This window comes from Melospiza georgiana, chromosome 20, assembly GCF_028018845.1.
Source record: "Melospiza georgiana isolate bMelGeo1 chromosome 20, bMelGeo1.pri, whole genome shotgun sequence".
Taxonomy (NCBI): domain Eukaryota; kingdom Metazoa; phylum Chordata; class Aves; order Passeriformes; family Passerellidae; genus Melospiza; species Melospiza georgiana.
Window position 1 is genome coordinate 7,124,986 of NC_080449.1, and position 13,587 is coordinate 7,138,572.

The 13,587-nt window shown below is 58.3% G+C and overlaps 2 protein-coding genes across 2 annotated transcripts; both read right to left on the reverse strand.

Moving 5' to 3' along the window:
- Positions 1-493: 493 nt before the first annotated feature.
- Positions 494-4,787, reverse strand: FPGS (folylpolyglutamate synthase). The gene is made up of 15 exons (XM_058038020.1): positions 4,732-4,787; positions 3,704-3,832; positions 3,552-3,605; positions 3,387-3,451; positions 3,196-3,310; positions 3,041-3,118; positions 2,712-2,773; positions 2,507-2,609; positions 2,292-2,369; positions 2,067-2,214; positions 1,885-1,983; positions 1,581-1,731; positions 1,404-1,479; positions 1,025-1,091; positions 494-929 (listed from the first exon to the last, which is right to left on the reverse strand). Exons 2-15 carry the CDS (start codon positions 3,818-3,820, stop codon positions 502-504), a joined length of 1,641 nt encoding a protein of 546 aa, XP_057894003.1. The 5' UTR covers positions 3,821-3,832; positions 4,732-4,787; the 3' UTR covers positions 494-501.
- Positions 4,788-6,477: 1,690 nt separating this feature from the next.
- Positions 6,478-13,037, reverse strand: CDK9 (cyclin dependent kinase 9). Its single transcript, XM_058038069.1, has 7 exons — positions 12,916-13,037; positions 12,296-12,377; positions 11,783-11,873; positions 9,849-10,015; positions 9,095-9,266; positions 8,864-9,012; positions 6,478-7,117 (listed from the first exon to the last, which is right to left on the reverse strand). The coding sequence occupies exons 1-7, from the start codon at positions 13,005-13,007 to the stop codon at positions 6,752-6,754; spliced, it is 1,119 nt and encodes a 372-aa protein (XP_057894052.1). The 5' UTR covers positions 13,008-13,037; the 3' UTR covers positions 6,478-6,751.
- Between the last annotated feature and the right edge of the window lie 550 nt (positions 13,038-13,587).

Here is a 13,587-nt window from a genome sequence, read left to right on the forward strand (position 1 = left end):
ACCCCCGTGCCCCTCCTGCCTCCCCCCAGGAAGGCAGCAGGCACCAGTGGGAGCAGCAAGAGGTTTATTTGTGGAGGATGGTGCAAGGCCGCTGCCCTCCCACAGGACGATGGGCAGAACCCACCACTCCCCCCAGCTCCCCGTCCAAGTTACAAACTCTTATCAATAATAATAAAAACCTTCCCTATATTAAATTAATTGCGCCCTGACGCTGAGCCTTGCCACCTGAGCGTGAGGCTCCCACCTACCAGGCACTGGAGCTCATGACAGCCTGGGGCAGCCCCCCAAAGCCTGGGGGTCCCCCCAGCCAGTCTGACTGGGGCGGAGATGGAGACCAGGAGCATCCCCCCACGGACAGCGTCCCGGGAAGGGCACAGGCAGAAGGCACTGGGGTGAAAACAGCCAAGCCAGGATGGGGTGGGGGAGCCCCACATCCCCCTCCAGACGCCTCTGAGCATCACCGGGGGCTGCACTGGTGCTTCATGTAACCAGAGGCGCCCGTCACTGCGACAGGGCGGGCTCCAGCAGCCGCAGCGCTCCCCCCACCAGGTGCAGGCTGCCGGTGACCAGGACGCGCACGGCCGCCGCCTCCCGCAGCAGCACGGCCCCGCTGCTGGCCGCGGGGTGCGGGTGAGCCCCCGAGGCCGTGGGGGCGGCCAGCTGGGGGTCCCGGCCCTGCGCCACCCACCGCAGCGCCTGCGCCAGGCACGGGAACACCAGCGCCGGCGAGTTGAGGGGTCGTGGCGCCGGGGGCACCAGCAGCAGGGAGCCCCGGGCGGGGGCCGGCTGCAGCAGCCCCCCGACCCGCAGCGGGGAGGGCAGCCAGGGGTCCTGCCCCGCTTTCTCCTCCAGGAGCCTCGTCCACGTCCGCTGGTTCTCCAGGCAGCGCGTCAGCGCGTTCTCCAGCGTCACGTTGAAGTTCTGCTGGTCTGGGAGGGATGGAGAGAACAGTCAGGGATTGCAGGGGGAGATGGGAGGGAGCAGAAGGGGAAGATGGGGGAGATCCTGTCTCCTCAGCACGCACCTGCGTTGTTGGCCACCGACACCTCTGTGAAGTTGGGGCAGAAGACAGCATAGTCAAAGTGACAGGGCTGCAGAGACAGCAGGGATCAGCACTGTGGGAGCCCTCAGGACCCACCCACGGGATTTCCAATGGGGCAGTCCCACACCAGTGGGGTTACAGGGGATGATCCAAGTCCCTCCCCACACCCAGCACTGTAAGACCCCTGCAGGTTGAGGTGGGATACACCTCGGGACAGCAGGATGGCTGGACAGACAGACAGACAGGGTGCCAGCTCCACCTCGTGGCTCCCTGCACCCACAGCAAAAAGCAGGTCCCCGAACCGGCAGAGAAGCCAGGCACCCGGGCACAGTGACCCCCCCGGTGCCCCCTAAAACCTCACCACCAGCAGCTTGAGCAGCGCCGCCGTGTCCCGGTCACCTGTGGCATTGAAGAGCAGCACACGCACCTCAGAACCACTGCAGGGAGAAAGGGCAGGTGGCCCGTGCCCCCAGGGGACTGCAGCAGCAGCAGCACCACCCCGCTGCAAGGTGTGCCCCCCTCTGCACCCCCTCCTTACTCATGGGGCTTGTCCTGGCTGAGGGCGGCCTGGCGGAACCAGCGCACGCAGGCCTGGATGCTGCTGGTGGTGTGAGCTCCATCCAGGTACCAGGTCACAGGGCCGTGGGACAGCACCTGGGTCCGGCCCAGCCACTCTGTGTCCCGCAGGCCTGGGGGAGCACAGGGCATGGCTGGGACCCCCATGCCACCCCCAGCACCGTGGGGGTCCAGTGTGGGGCTGTGCCCTCCAGCATGGGGTCCAGCATGGCCCCGCTATGCCCTGTGACACAGTGAGGGGGGGTCCTGGCATGGCCATACTGCACCTTGGATCATGGCATCGGTCAGTCTGAAGGCAGGAGCCAGTGGCACTGGCCCCCCCAGCAGCTCTGTGCTTGGTGGCACCTCCTTCAGCTCCCCCAGACCTAGGCAGGACAGGCATCCCAGTGAGCCCTGAGGAGCCCTGGTGGGGTCTGGCCCCATCCCCATCCCCATCCCCGTGCCTTACCCTGGCAGCCGCGGCGCTGCAGCCACGTCCGTGCCAGCTGTAGGGCCAGGGCGGCGTTGGAGCGCTGGTGGGCACCCGCCAGCCCCAGCTCCAGCGCCTGGCAGCCCTCCTCAAAGTCATCCAGCTCCGGGCAGAGGTACAGGGGACACTGAAGAGGGGAGAGCAGGCTGAGCCCCCCACCATGGGATGGGGCACCCCCCAATCCACACCCCAGCAGCAGCTCACCTTGCGCTCCTGGGCTCGCTCCCTCAGCACCTCCAGCGGCCGCTCCGGCTGCGCCACGGTGAATGCTGGGACACCGGGCTGGGGAGGACATGGGGGTGCTCAGGGACATGGGGGTGCTCAGGGATGTGGGGGTGCTCAGGGATGTGGGGTGCTCAGGGACGTGGGGGAACACACTCCCAAAACACAAGAGGAGACAGAAGACCAGATCTCCCTACCTTAAAAATGCCCCCCTTCTGCCAGGCAATCTTCTCCATGGTGTCCCCCAGGATGCTGGTGTGGTCGATGCCCAGGGAGGAGACCCCACACACCACTGGTGTCCTGGGAATGCAGCATGGCAGTGTCCCTGCTGTTCCCCCCTGCACTGTGGGGACATCAGGCCCTGGCAGCCCTGGGGACAGGCTCGGCCCTGCCAGCTCCTACCTGATGATGTTGGTGCAGTCATAGGTGCCGCCAATGCCAACTTCCACCACTGCCAGGTCCACCTGGGGACACGGGGACATCAGAGCCATCAGAGCCATCAGCAGGAAATGCCCCCATGGCTTCAGGGATGTGGGTGGAGACAAGTCCCTGCCACCAGCCCTTCCAAACCCACACCTGAGCACATCCCTATTTGTGGGGGCATCATCTACCTGGCACCCATTTACAGCCATGACAGCCTGATCCACACAAATTCTGACCCAAATCCCCCCTCCCTGAAGTTCCCACCAACCTGACATTTCTGTCACAAGCTGGAGGCCACCACCACTGACCTTCTCCTCCAGGAAGACGTGGAAGGCCATGATGGTGAGGAAGCGGAAATAGGCCGGCATGCTGGCGTGTGCTGGGTCCTGCCAGGCAGAGCAGGGTGAGCAGGGGAGTGGGGGACCCAAGGGAGGGAGCACCCCCACAGCCCCTGCTGCCCCACCTTGGTCTCCTCCAGGCGGTTGTAGACCAGCCAGAAGTACTTGTTGAAGAGGTCCTTGCTGATGGGCTGCCCATTGATGCGGATCCGCTCGCGCACCTGCACCAGGTGAGGGGAGCTGGGGGTACAGAGCAGGGGGCAGAGTCAGGCACAGCCCCACTGGCCCTTCAAAACCCTCCTGACCCCCTGCCCACCTGTAAAAGCCTGTCTTCAGCCCGTAGTTGCGGAGGATGCATTCAGTGAAGGCGCATGCCGAGCCCTGAGGAGAGAGCTGTGTTAAAGCCCTGTCCCAGAGCAGGGCAAACAGAGCCACAGACAGCAGCAGTGCCCTGAGCCCCCCACAGCACCGCCCGCCTCACCTTGCCCTTCGTCCCCGTGACGTGGATGATGTTCAATCGATCCAGGTCCTCGACCTGTAAGAGTTCAACCACCCTGTGAGACCCCCATGGCAGCCAAGCATGGCGGCACTGCCACCAGGACAGGGGGAACAGGATGGGGATCAGCCCTTCACCTTCAGCCCGCTCCTCTCCAAGAAGCCCTGCATGGCTTCCAGCTGGGCCTGGGGGTCACCACGCTCCCGCTTCACCTGCTCCAGGTAGCTGGCATTGGTCTGCAGGGTGTTGAGCATCCGGATTGCATCCTGGAAAGACGCCCAGGGCAGTCGGGATAGTGCCCAACACAGCAGCCCTGGGGCCGCTCTGCGCAGAGCCCGCTGCCCCCTGACCCACCCCTTCGGGCTCAGTCCCCTCGGCGGTGCCATTGGTCACCCAGGCGGGCAGCATCTCTGCCATGGCGCCGCGGGATGTGATCCCCCGATCCCGTCACGGGGCCGGGCTACTTATGGGCAGGGGTTACCCGCCCCTCGCCAGGCGCCCCTTGGCCCCGCGCTGGGACACGGCACGGGCCAGGCCGGCACCCAGCGCTGCCCACGGGGACAAGGTCGCCGCCGGCCGGAGCGGGCAGCGCTCCAGGGCTGGGGTTTAATGAGCGGCGCTAATGAAGCAGCAACGCTGGCCCTGCACGGCACGGCACGGCACGGCACACCTGAGAGGGCACCATTGTCACCGAGCCCCCCAAAGCCGCGCCGAGGGGACGTGAGCTGCAGGGGGGACCCAGCAGTTGGGACCCCAAACCAACCCGTGTCCCCAGTGCGGGGACACTGCACCCAGACAGCGGACAGGCAGCGGCACTGACACCGGGAGCGCTGAGCTCTGCCGAGCGGGACCGCTCCCCGCCGGGCACTGCCGCCATCCCCACGGCATCCGGCGCAGCCGCGTGCGGCCGGGACACGCCGCGATCACCGCTGCAGGCCGGGCTCGCCCGCCGCTGCCACAGGGCTCGGCGCTTTGCGGGATGACCGGAGCAGAAAGCGGGGGCCCGTGGCGAGCAGCAGCCGGTGAGGCGGGGGGCCGCGGGGGGCGGCGGAGGGGGTCAGGGGGGGACGAGGGGACGGGGTGCGTTGTCGCCGCCCCGCGCGGCCCCGCAGCCCCAGCGCTGGCGCGGCCCCGTGCCCGCCCGGCGCGCGGTCCCGCGCGGTACCTGGTAGTCGGTGGCGGGGGCGCGCGCGGGGCGCGTGCTGAAGCGGCGCCGCCCGGCCCGCAGCGCCCCGCGCAGCGCGCGCAGCCCCCGCGCCACCATCCCCGCCGCGTGCGCGCCACCGCCCCCGCGCACCGCGCGCGCCGCCCAGCCCAGGGGGCGGGGCCGCCCCGGCTCCCCCCTGACGCCGCCGCCGCCATCGTTGAAGCTGGCAGCGCGCGCCACGTCGCATGAGGGAGGGGGCAGCGCCATCTTTGCGAGGGGCAGCCAGGCCCCCGCCCCCGTGGCCAGCCGGACCCCTCCGCACGGACACCGGGGTCCCGGCCGGCCGCTCCGCTCGGGACGTAGCATCAGGCACAGCCCGTCTGTCATGTCAGCACAGGCACATGGCCCTACAGCCCCCACCGCCCGAGCTGGGGCACAGAGCCCCCCGGAGCTCCGCAGCCCCCGGCCGGCAGCACCGCCCCGGCCCGGTGTCAGCGGGGCTGCCCACAGCAGCGGTGCCCGTGTGTTAATGGACGGCAGCGCTGATGGCGCTGAGCCCCCCCAGCTCCCCAGGAACAGGACGGGGGTCTCGGGCTGCCCGGACCCGCACTGCCCTCGGGAAGGGCCGGTGCTGTCCTGCAGGCTCCCAGTGCTGTCGCCGTTTAGGCAGCACAGCGACAGGAGGGACACAGCAGCTGTTTGGGACAGGACCGTGTTTATACACAGTGGGACAAGTCAACTGGCTTATTACTCATAATCGACTATTTTTCCAAAGAAAAAAAGCCCCCCTCCAAACCAGACACTGTTTCAGAGCCCCAAACCAAGACAGAGTTACCTTGTACATGCCTTTCATCAAGCCTGAGAACGGCCCCACTCAGCACCACTTCCTCATGAGACTTTACACTACCAATGGCTTTTGTCAGTTGTAATTGTTAACAGACAAGTTACCAAGTGCCAAATGCTATCACCAGCTGCACACCTCGAATCCTGGGCTCCTGCCACTCATGGGGCTCAGGGAGAAGACGGCTGGCTAGAGCCAATAGCCACGTGCAGCTGTGGAGGAGCACTTGCTCTCTGCGAACTGATCCTGATGAGTTCTGACATAAAGTGTGCACAGGTGATCCCAGTGGGTCAGGCTAGTCACTGTACCCAAAGGAGGCAGGGGTCTTGTTCTAGTCCCTCATGCAAAGAGCTCCAGGAAAGAGCAAGGGACACATGAGTGTCCCCCTGCTCCCAGCAGAGTGTGACCAGCCCTGCCACACCATCCTGAAATCCCTGCAGACAGCAGGAGGGCAGGTCTCACCTGAGGCACAGGGCAGTGCTCGGCTGCAGCAGGTTGGGTGTATCCAATGAGACTCCCAGTTATGGCTTGCAATTAAGAAAGCGTGGACGCCATGTGCTGTCACAGAAACCAGCTATCCTGGTCTCCTGGCTACATGGAGCATCCAGCTCTGCCAGCCACCTCTCTAGTTTGCCCAATAAGCCCTTTTTTAGGCTAGATCCCAGTCTCCAGGGAGAGCTAGTCACGCTGTCTAGGGTGATTCTGCCTTCCCCAAGACACATCTGATGACTCAGAAGCACCTGCCTCATCCTTCACCAATGCTTCAGTGCTCAGAGCATACTCCATGCAGGAGCTGTGACAGACCAAGAGCGCTGAGACATCTCCAAGCAGGGCCCAGTTTGGTCCCAGGGCAGCTACTCCCAGTCCTGGTACCATTTGCGAAGAGCCCCAGCACGGATGGAGACACTTTTTCCATCACCAGATCCATAACAATTGATCTGCAAGTTTAATGTAACCAATACAGACTTTTGGGGGGGCAAAAACAAGTTCTGAGACAGGAAACTGGAGGGAAACAACGTCGAGCTCACAGGTTTCACCTCCCCAAGCCACGCAGCTCTGCGGCGGCCGAGGAGATGGCCAAGCTCTGACAACACCATCAGTCAATTCACCTTGAAAAAAGTCCTTTCCTAGACAAAAAGACCTTGCCAGGACATCTCCACTCAAGGTGGGGAAGCCCAGGCAGGACCCTGCCGGATGTCAAAAGACTCTGTCGAACTCAGTCTGGTTGGTGGCCGCCGGGTTCCTGCCCTGGTTCGCCGGCTGCTGGGGCATGTGCCCGCCCCTCCTGCGCGGCGGGGCCAGGTACTCGAACATGGACTGGTTGTGGGTGGACAGCATGTTCTTGAGGTCTGAGGGCATGGGGTCAGACCAGAAGAAGTCGTGGTTGAGGGCGTCGTCGCTGTCGATGCGCTGGGCGGGGTCCAGCACCAGCAGTTTGTCGATGAGGTCAAGCGCGTAGGGGTCCTTGACGTAGGCCTTGAGGCGATCCTTCACCTTCCGCTTCTGCCCCTTGGGCAGGTCCAGCTTCTCGTACAGCTCGTACTTGTCCACGTTCGGCCACACCTGGCAAGGGCAGGAAAAGGGGTTGGCAAGGAATTATGGAAGTTCCAGCAGTGGGAACTATCACTGACTCTAAGCATCCTCCTAACTGCACAAAACTTTTGACTCGCCCAAATAACCCCTGACTCAGAAAAACTATCCCCATACAAATGTGGATTCATATCCCTGGGATCTGCTCCACTCCCCTTCTCAATCCACTTCTTCCTAGTAGCCATTCTCTTCCTCCTATTCAACATAGAAATTGCCCTACTCCTCCCACTACCATGAGCCACCCAACTACAACCTCCTACCACCACCCTAATCCTCAAAAATGTCACCACCTGAATCCTCAGTGCCTTTCCTTTCCCTGGATCATGTCTCATCTGCATCCAGCTCCAACACTATCCCAAAGAATAATTAAAAGGATTTCCAGCTTTTTTTTTTTCTCTAAGAGGCATTTCTAGGAGGAGCATCCATGGGGTATAATTTCATTATTTTGGGAAAAAAATATGTTTTTTTCTTTTAGCTGCTTCTTGTAGCTGATGGATCTTTAATGACTCCTTTTAGGAATGTCTTTTAATTAGGGAAAAATAATGACAATTCCTGGCAGGCATCTCTTATAGCTCCAAGGGTTTGCTTTAGTCAAGGAAAACCCAATTTATTCCTAAACTTTATTTTCATTTATGGAATTATTGATTTTTTTTTTCTGTTAAATTCTCCAAGTGGTTTTACCCCGCTTGGAGAATACCCTGAAAACCTGATGCCCTGAAAGGATTTCCTATGGCTTTGGAAAGGGAATTAAAAATTATCTGTCCATCAGAAAAAAAAAATCCTATGAGATTATTCCTTAGGATAACCCAGGCAGGGGTGGGAAAGGGAACATGAGGTAGGATGGGCTTTATTTGGGATTTCTGGCATTGCTGGAAGTGGAGTTTGCAAGAAGTTATGGAAAGGACAAGCCATTTTTGCTTCAAACACCCTCAGGCAAACCAAAATAACAATTCTATTTTATAGCCTCCAAGCTGGCAGACACTGTTCTCACAGCAACAAAGAGGAACAAAAGGCCTGGAGACACGTGGATAACTCAGGCCAGTCTTCCTGGTGTGGAAATGATGCTCAAGGATTTTGGTTCCCCCATGAAAGAACTACTAGAGAGCATGGTTCAGGCCAGCTACCACATCAGAAAGATGAACTGACAAAACTGATTGCTAAATAATCACCTGGATGTGGCACCTTTTATCCTTAGAAAGCAAAGGCTGCTGCAATCACCAGCACTTATCTCGGTCTGGGAGAACCACAGCAGGTAGCTACTTGCCAAAGAAAGCGCCTTCAGAGTATTTACATAATGACTGTGACAGCAGGATGAGGACGGCAGCTGCCAGCACCACATCCTGCAGATCCCAGGCGGGGCTGAGATCCCTCAGCTGCTCCCCACAAGAGGGCAGGACGAGCTGCAGATGAAGGAGGAGCTGAGGAGGGGCCGGGTGCTCACACCACAGCCGGTTGATGCCATAAATCACAAGACAGAATTCTAGAGGCTTTTCAAGGTGACCAGCACAAAACACCTGAGAATAAAAACCCTCACCCTTCTTTAAGCAGAAATTGAGAGTGTTTGTCTGAGAGACAACCCCAAAAGGCAGGCTAGAGATTCTCCAGCCTCCCTGCCAGCAGCAGGCACACTCCACTGCACACAGGGCAGGGAAGAAGCCCAGTGCCCAGACTGTGCCCACACTCGTGCTCTGCACAGCCCATCCCTGCTCTCATCCTCACCTCTGGCGTGATGGAGCCACAGAGCTGGCTGATGAGGGTGAGCTGGTGCTGCTCCGTGTTCCCCTGCATGATGGGGCTGCGTGTCCACATCTCTGCCATGATGCAGCCTGCACCCCAGAGGTCAATGGGGGGGCCGTAGTCGCGCTCCCCTAAACGGAGATGCCCAGTTAGCCTGACAGAGGGCCGGGAAGGGCCACGAGGCCGGCAGAGCCCAGCCAGGGCTCCTCCTACCTAGGAGCAGCTCTGGGGGCCGGTACCACAGGGTCACCACGCGGTTGGTGTAGCGGTTGGGCTGGCTGTTCTTGGCCAGGCTGAAAGCTCGAGCCAGCCCAAAGTCCGCCAGCTTCAGGACCCCATCGCGCGTGATCAGCACGTTCGCTGCTTTCATGTCTCGGTGCAAGATCTGTACAAGGACACACATTGAAGAGGTGAGTGAATAAAGTGCCCTCTTTGGGTGCCTTGCACCAGCACATGCTCAGGCTGCAGAGGTGGGAAACAAGGATTTCCCTCCAGCCTGTGCTAAGAACAAGGAGCAGGTGTCTGCCTGCTCCTTGGAAAGCCACCTTCTTGTAGCCATGATATTTTCTGAAAAATCTTTTCTTTAGGATTTTTCCTCCTGAGAAGCTGAGAACCCTCAAGAACAAAACGTAAACATTGATTAGCTGCTGCTGTGGAGTGCAACAGGTAGATCTGTGATTGGTCTCATGCAATTGCTTCTATTAATGGCCAGTCACAGTCAGCTGGCTTGGACTCTGTCCGAGCCACAAGCTTTTTGTTATTCATTGTTTCTTTTTCTATTCTTAGCTAGCCTTCAGATGAAATCCTTTCTTCTACTCCTTTAGTATAGTTTTAATACAATACATATCATAAAATAATAAATCAAGCCTTCTGAAACATGGAGTCAGATCCTCATCTCTTCCCTCATCCTGGGACCCCTGTGAACACGGTCACACCCTGTGAGCACAGCAGGAGTCTGTGCCATTACCTTGTTCCTGTGGATGTAGTAAAGTCCATTCAGCAGCATCTGCATAACTTTCTTGATCTCTGACAGGGTGAACTTGACATGGGCGTTGCTGAGAAGGCCGGCCAGGTCGTGCTCACAGAAGTCAAACACAAGGTAGATGCTGCCCTTGCACCGGTTGTACGGAGAGGCTGCAGGAGAGGCACAGAGGCTGCCAGTGAGGGACCCTTCACTGCATCACAGCTCCTCCTGCCTCCCACCACCCTGCAGCTCACACAACACCCCCCACACAGAATCTCAGGGCACAGGAACACAGAGAACCAGACAGCCTGCAGGCCTCAAGGTCCTTTTTAAAGAAGAACAGAGCAAAAACTAGCAACACGAGAACAGGAGATGAGGGTTGGTGCAGCAAATGTCATCAGACAGGCAAGGAAAGGGCATGGCAACCTTTGAAAGCTTCACTTCGTGCTGCTCTGGACACATAAGGGCTGTGGGGTTTCCTCCCTGCAAGCTGTGGCTGCCAGCCAAGCATCAGAGATAGAGGAGGCACCTACAGACAGCCCCAGGAGAAATGCAGAAACACAGACAATCTGTCTAATCTCACATTAAAAAGTGAGATTTCCTGCAACCTCAAACAGGATCTGCAAAAAAAGACAGATCTTGATCAAAGTGATACAAAACTCCAAGTGCAGTTTGAAGCCAATGACAGCAGACTTTAAGTGAAGGAATCAATTTCAATCTTGTTCCTAGAGCACCCACACAAAACGTTATTAAAAAGAAAAGCTGATTTTTATCAGTTGTCATCAGCAAAACCTGCTGATCAGCATCTCCAAGTGGAAAAGTTTAGCCCCCAGAGAAGCACACTGCTGTGCTCCCCAGCCAGGAGAGTGCCTGCTACCCTGGGTTTGCATTCCTCACACAGACACTGCCCCAAACACACCTTTCAAAGTAAAAACAGAAAAGCCTCACGTTTGAGAACAGTAAATGAAACATTTCTACTTTACTGCAAACTGAGGTCAAGGTAGATTTGGATGAAAACTGGAATACAAACAAAACATAAAAAGGGAACAAATGACATGTCTACAAAAATATTTACTTTTGGTACTCCAGACACCCAATCATCACAGCTCTTTTAATCACAGAGTGAATTAAAAATTAACTTGTCACTGGTGTTTTTACTCATACCTATTCAGACAGCAATCTACACACAGCTGAGTACTGGAGTATCTTGAATTTCCCATCAGTGCCTGTTCAGCGACTGGACTTTTTAAAAAAACACCAGATACGAGTCAGTTTTGTTTTTATTTCACTGACATGACTGGCTAGGGAAGGGCAGGCTGTAACATCAACTGTCCCTTTCCAAAGTATTTTTCCAGCACAAATCCATGTGAGAGAATTATACATAAACTCTAGCAGATGCTAAATAGCAGTTTCACTGTAAACAGAGCCAGGCCAAGTTGCTGAGCCTGTGAAGCAGTGGGGGCACCTGGGATCAGGAGGGAGGGAGGAGGTGGAAGAGCAGCTCAGAACTGCCCCTGTGGAGTCCCAGCCCTCCCAGCACAAGCAGTTACATCACCCACAGAGAGAGATGCTGAATGAACCTCAGCTGGAGCTGTGTCATCAGCTCAGAGCTGCCAGAAACCATCACAAGCCAACCAAGAGAGGCTGAGGAGCCTCTGCTCCAAAGTCTGCCCAGTGCTGGTTCATTTAAAGCCTCTCAGAAAGGAGTTTCCCAGCACAGGCACTTCCTGGCAGGACTATCACAGCTTTTTCCATCTGAGCTTCAGCAACGTCCTGACTCATTTAGAAACTCTTTTAAGTGGCCTGTCACCCCATGTCCCAGGCAGGAACAGAGGCCCATGCTCAGCCAGACCACCCCACTCCCAGCACAAGACACCAGCCTGCTCAGCAGGGCTCAGAAAAGCCATCATTAACACAAAGGAGAGCCTGCAAAGTACCTTTGGTCCTGCAGATTTCTATGAGGTTCACCACGTTCTCATGTTTGAGCAGCTGCAGGATTTTAATCTCTCGCAAGGCTGTGATGGGGAACTGGAAAAGAGAAAGAGAGAATGGAGGCTGGAGGTGCAGGAGGCCAGGCCACCTCTGCCAGAGAACAGGAGAGGTGTGACCAGGCAGCTTGGCAGGTCCTGCCCTCCTCCCCTTACCTTCTCCATCACACCAGGACACGGCACAGCCCAGCCTGGCTGCAGAACAGCCTCTCTGCCTGCTGCCTTTGCTGTTCAAGCTGTCAACTCTGTCCCCAACCCCTGAGCATGTGCTTCACACATCACCCAGCTCCTCCACACACACAGCCAGTGTGGAGCCCTGTGCTGGGGTCCCAGAGGAGAAGAAGCACACAGCAAGTGTCACTTCCCAGCAGCCAGCCCGTGCAGCCCAGTCCCCTCTCTGCTGCCATGTGCCTTTGCAGCCCAGGTGACAGCAGGTCCAACCCAGATGTGCCCCACACTTACCCCTTCCTTCTCATTTTCCATCAGCACCTTCTTCAGTGCTACTTTCTTGCCTGTCTGGCGATGTTTGGCTTTGAAAACTTCCCTGTAAAAAAACAGAAAAAAATCCATGAGCAGCACAAGGAGAAAAGTGCCCCTGACAGGAAAAAGCCCAAACAAAGACACACTAAAGCATTTTACAAAGATCTCTGTGCTGAGCCAATATAGCCACATTCCCCCTGGGCCAAAGGCCCTCAGCACTCACTGAACCAACAGAGAGCCCAGAGCTCTTGCAGCTTTATAAGGATTTTCAGTAATGTAGCACATTTTTGAGCAAAAAAATTGCACATTTGGAGCCAAGCTGCACATTTGGAGCCAAGTTAGGTCCCCACCCTAACTGTTTTCAAAGTTAACTCTGCTCCGCCAGAGCTGGGACAGAGCGGGGTCTCAGCCTGGGGAAAAGAAGCTCCAGGAGCCAGACTGGTTCTCTGCAGCCAGAGGGGTGACCGGGGGAAGGACACGCGCGCACGGAGCACCGGAGGCAGGCACGGATGGGCCGCGGGGCCGGGCCCGGCTGCAGGCCTGAGCCGGGGAGGGCCGGGGCCGGGCCGGGCCAGGGAGGGCCGGGGCTGGCGAGCACTCACCCGAAGGTGCCCTGGCCGATCTTGGCGAGCTTCTCGTACTTGGAAACCTCGTCGCAGAAGGGGCACTCGACCATGTCGTACTGCTTGGCCATGGCGGCCGCGCCGTTGCCACAGCACCGCGTCCCGCCCGTTCCGCCACGTGACCCGGCGACACCGCCACGTGACCCGGTCACCGCGCGGGGCCTTGTGGGTGTTGCAGTCCTTGGGGACACCGCCATGTTGTCCCTCCTCGTGGCCCGGGAGCACCGAGCGGTCCCCGCTGCCGGTGGCTCTAAAGCGCGTTGCTGTGTGCCCCGTGTGTGCTTAAACACGTCAGGCGTTAAACCAAGCTTCTGCTCCTGCGGCTGTGGCTGTGATGTAGGGAGGCCATGGCCAGGCAGGAGGACTCCAGGGTCTGGTTCAGCAGAGCCTGAGTTCCTCCCCCGGCCATGGCTGTGTTCAGGTGCAGCACAAAGAGCTCGATCTCAGCCTGTTCGAACCTGGTCCCCAGGGCGGACAGCAGCCAAGGACCGAGCTGTGGCAGAGGTGACTGCCAGCATCCTGGTCATGGGAACCACTAGCTCCCTGGGAAACACAGACACCAGACCCCTGCTGGGTCCAGGCCACATTGTCCTTCATGGTGACACTGTCATGAAGCACATCAATGTCCCCAGAACAAGAGAATGGCTGGTG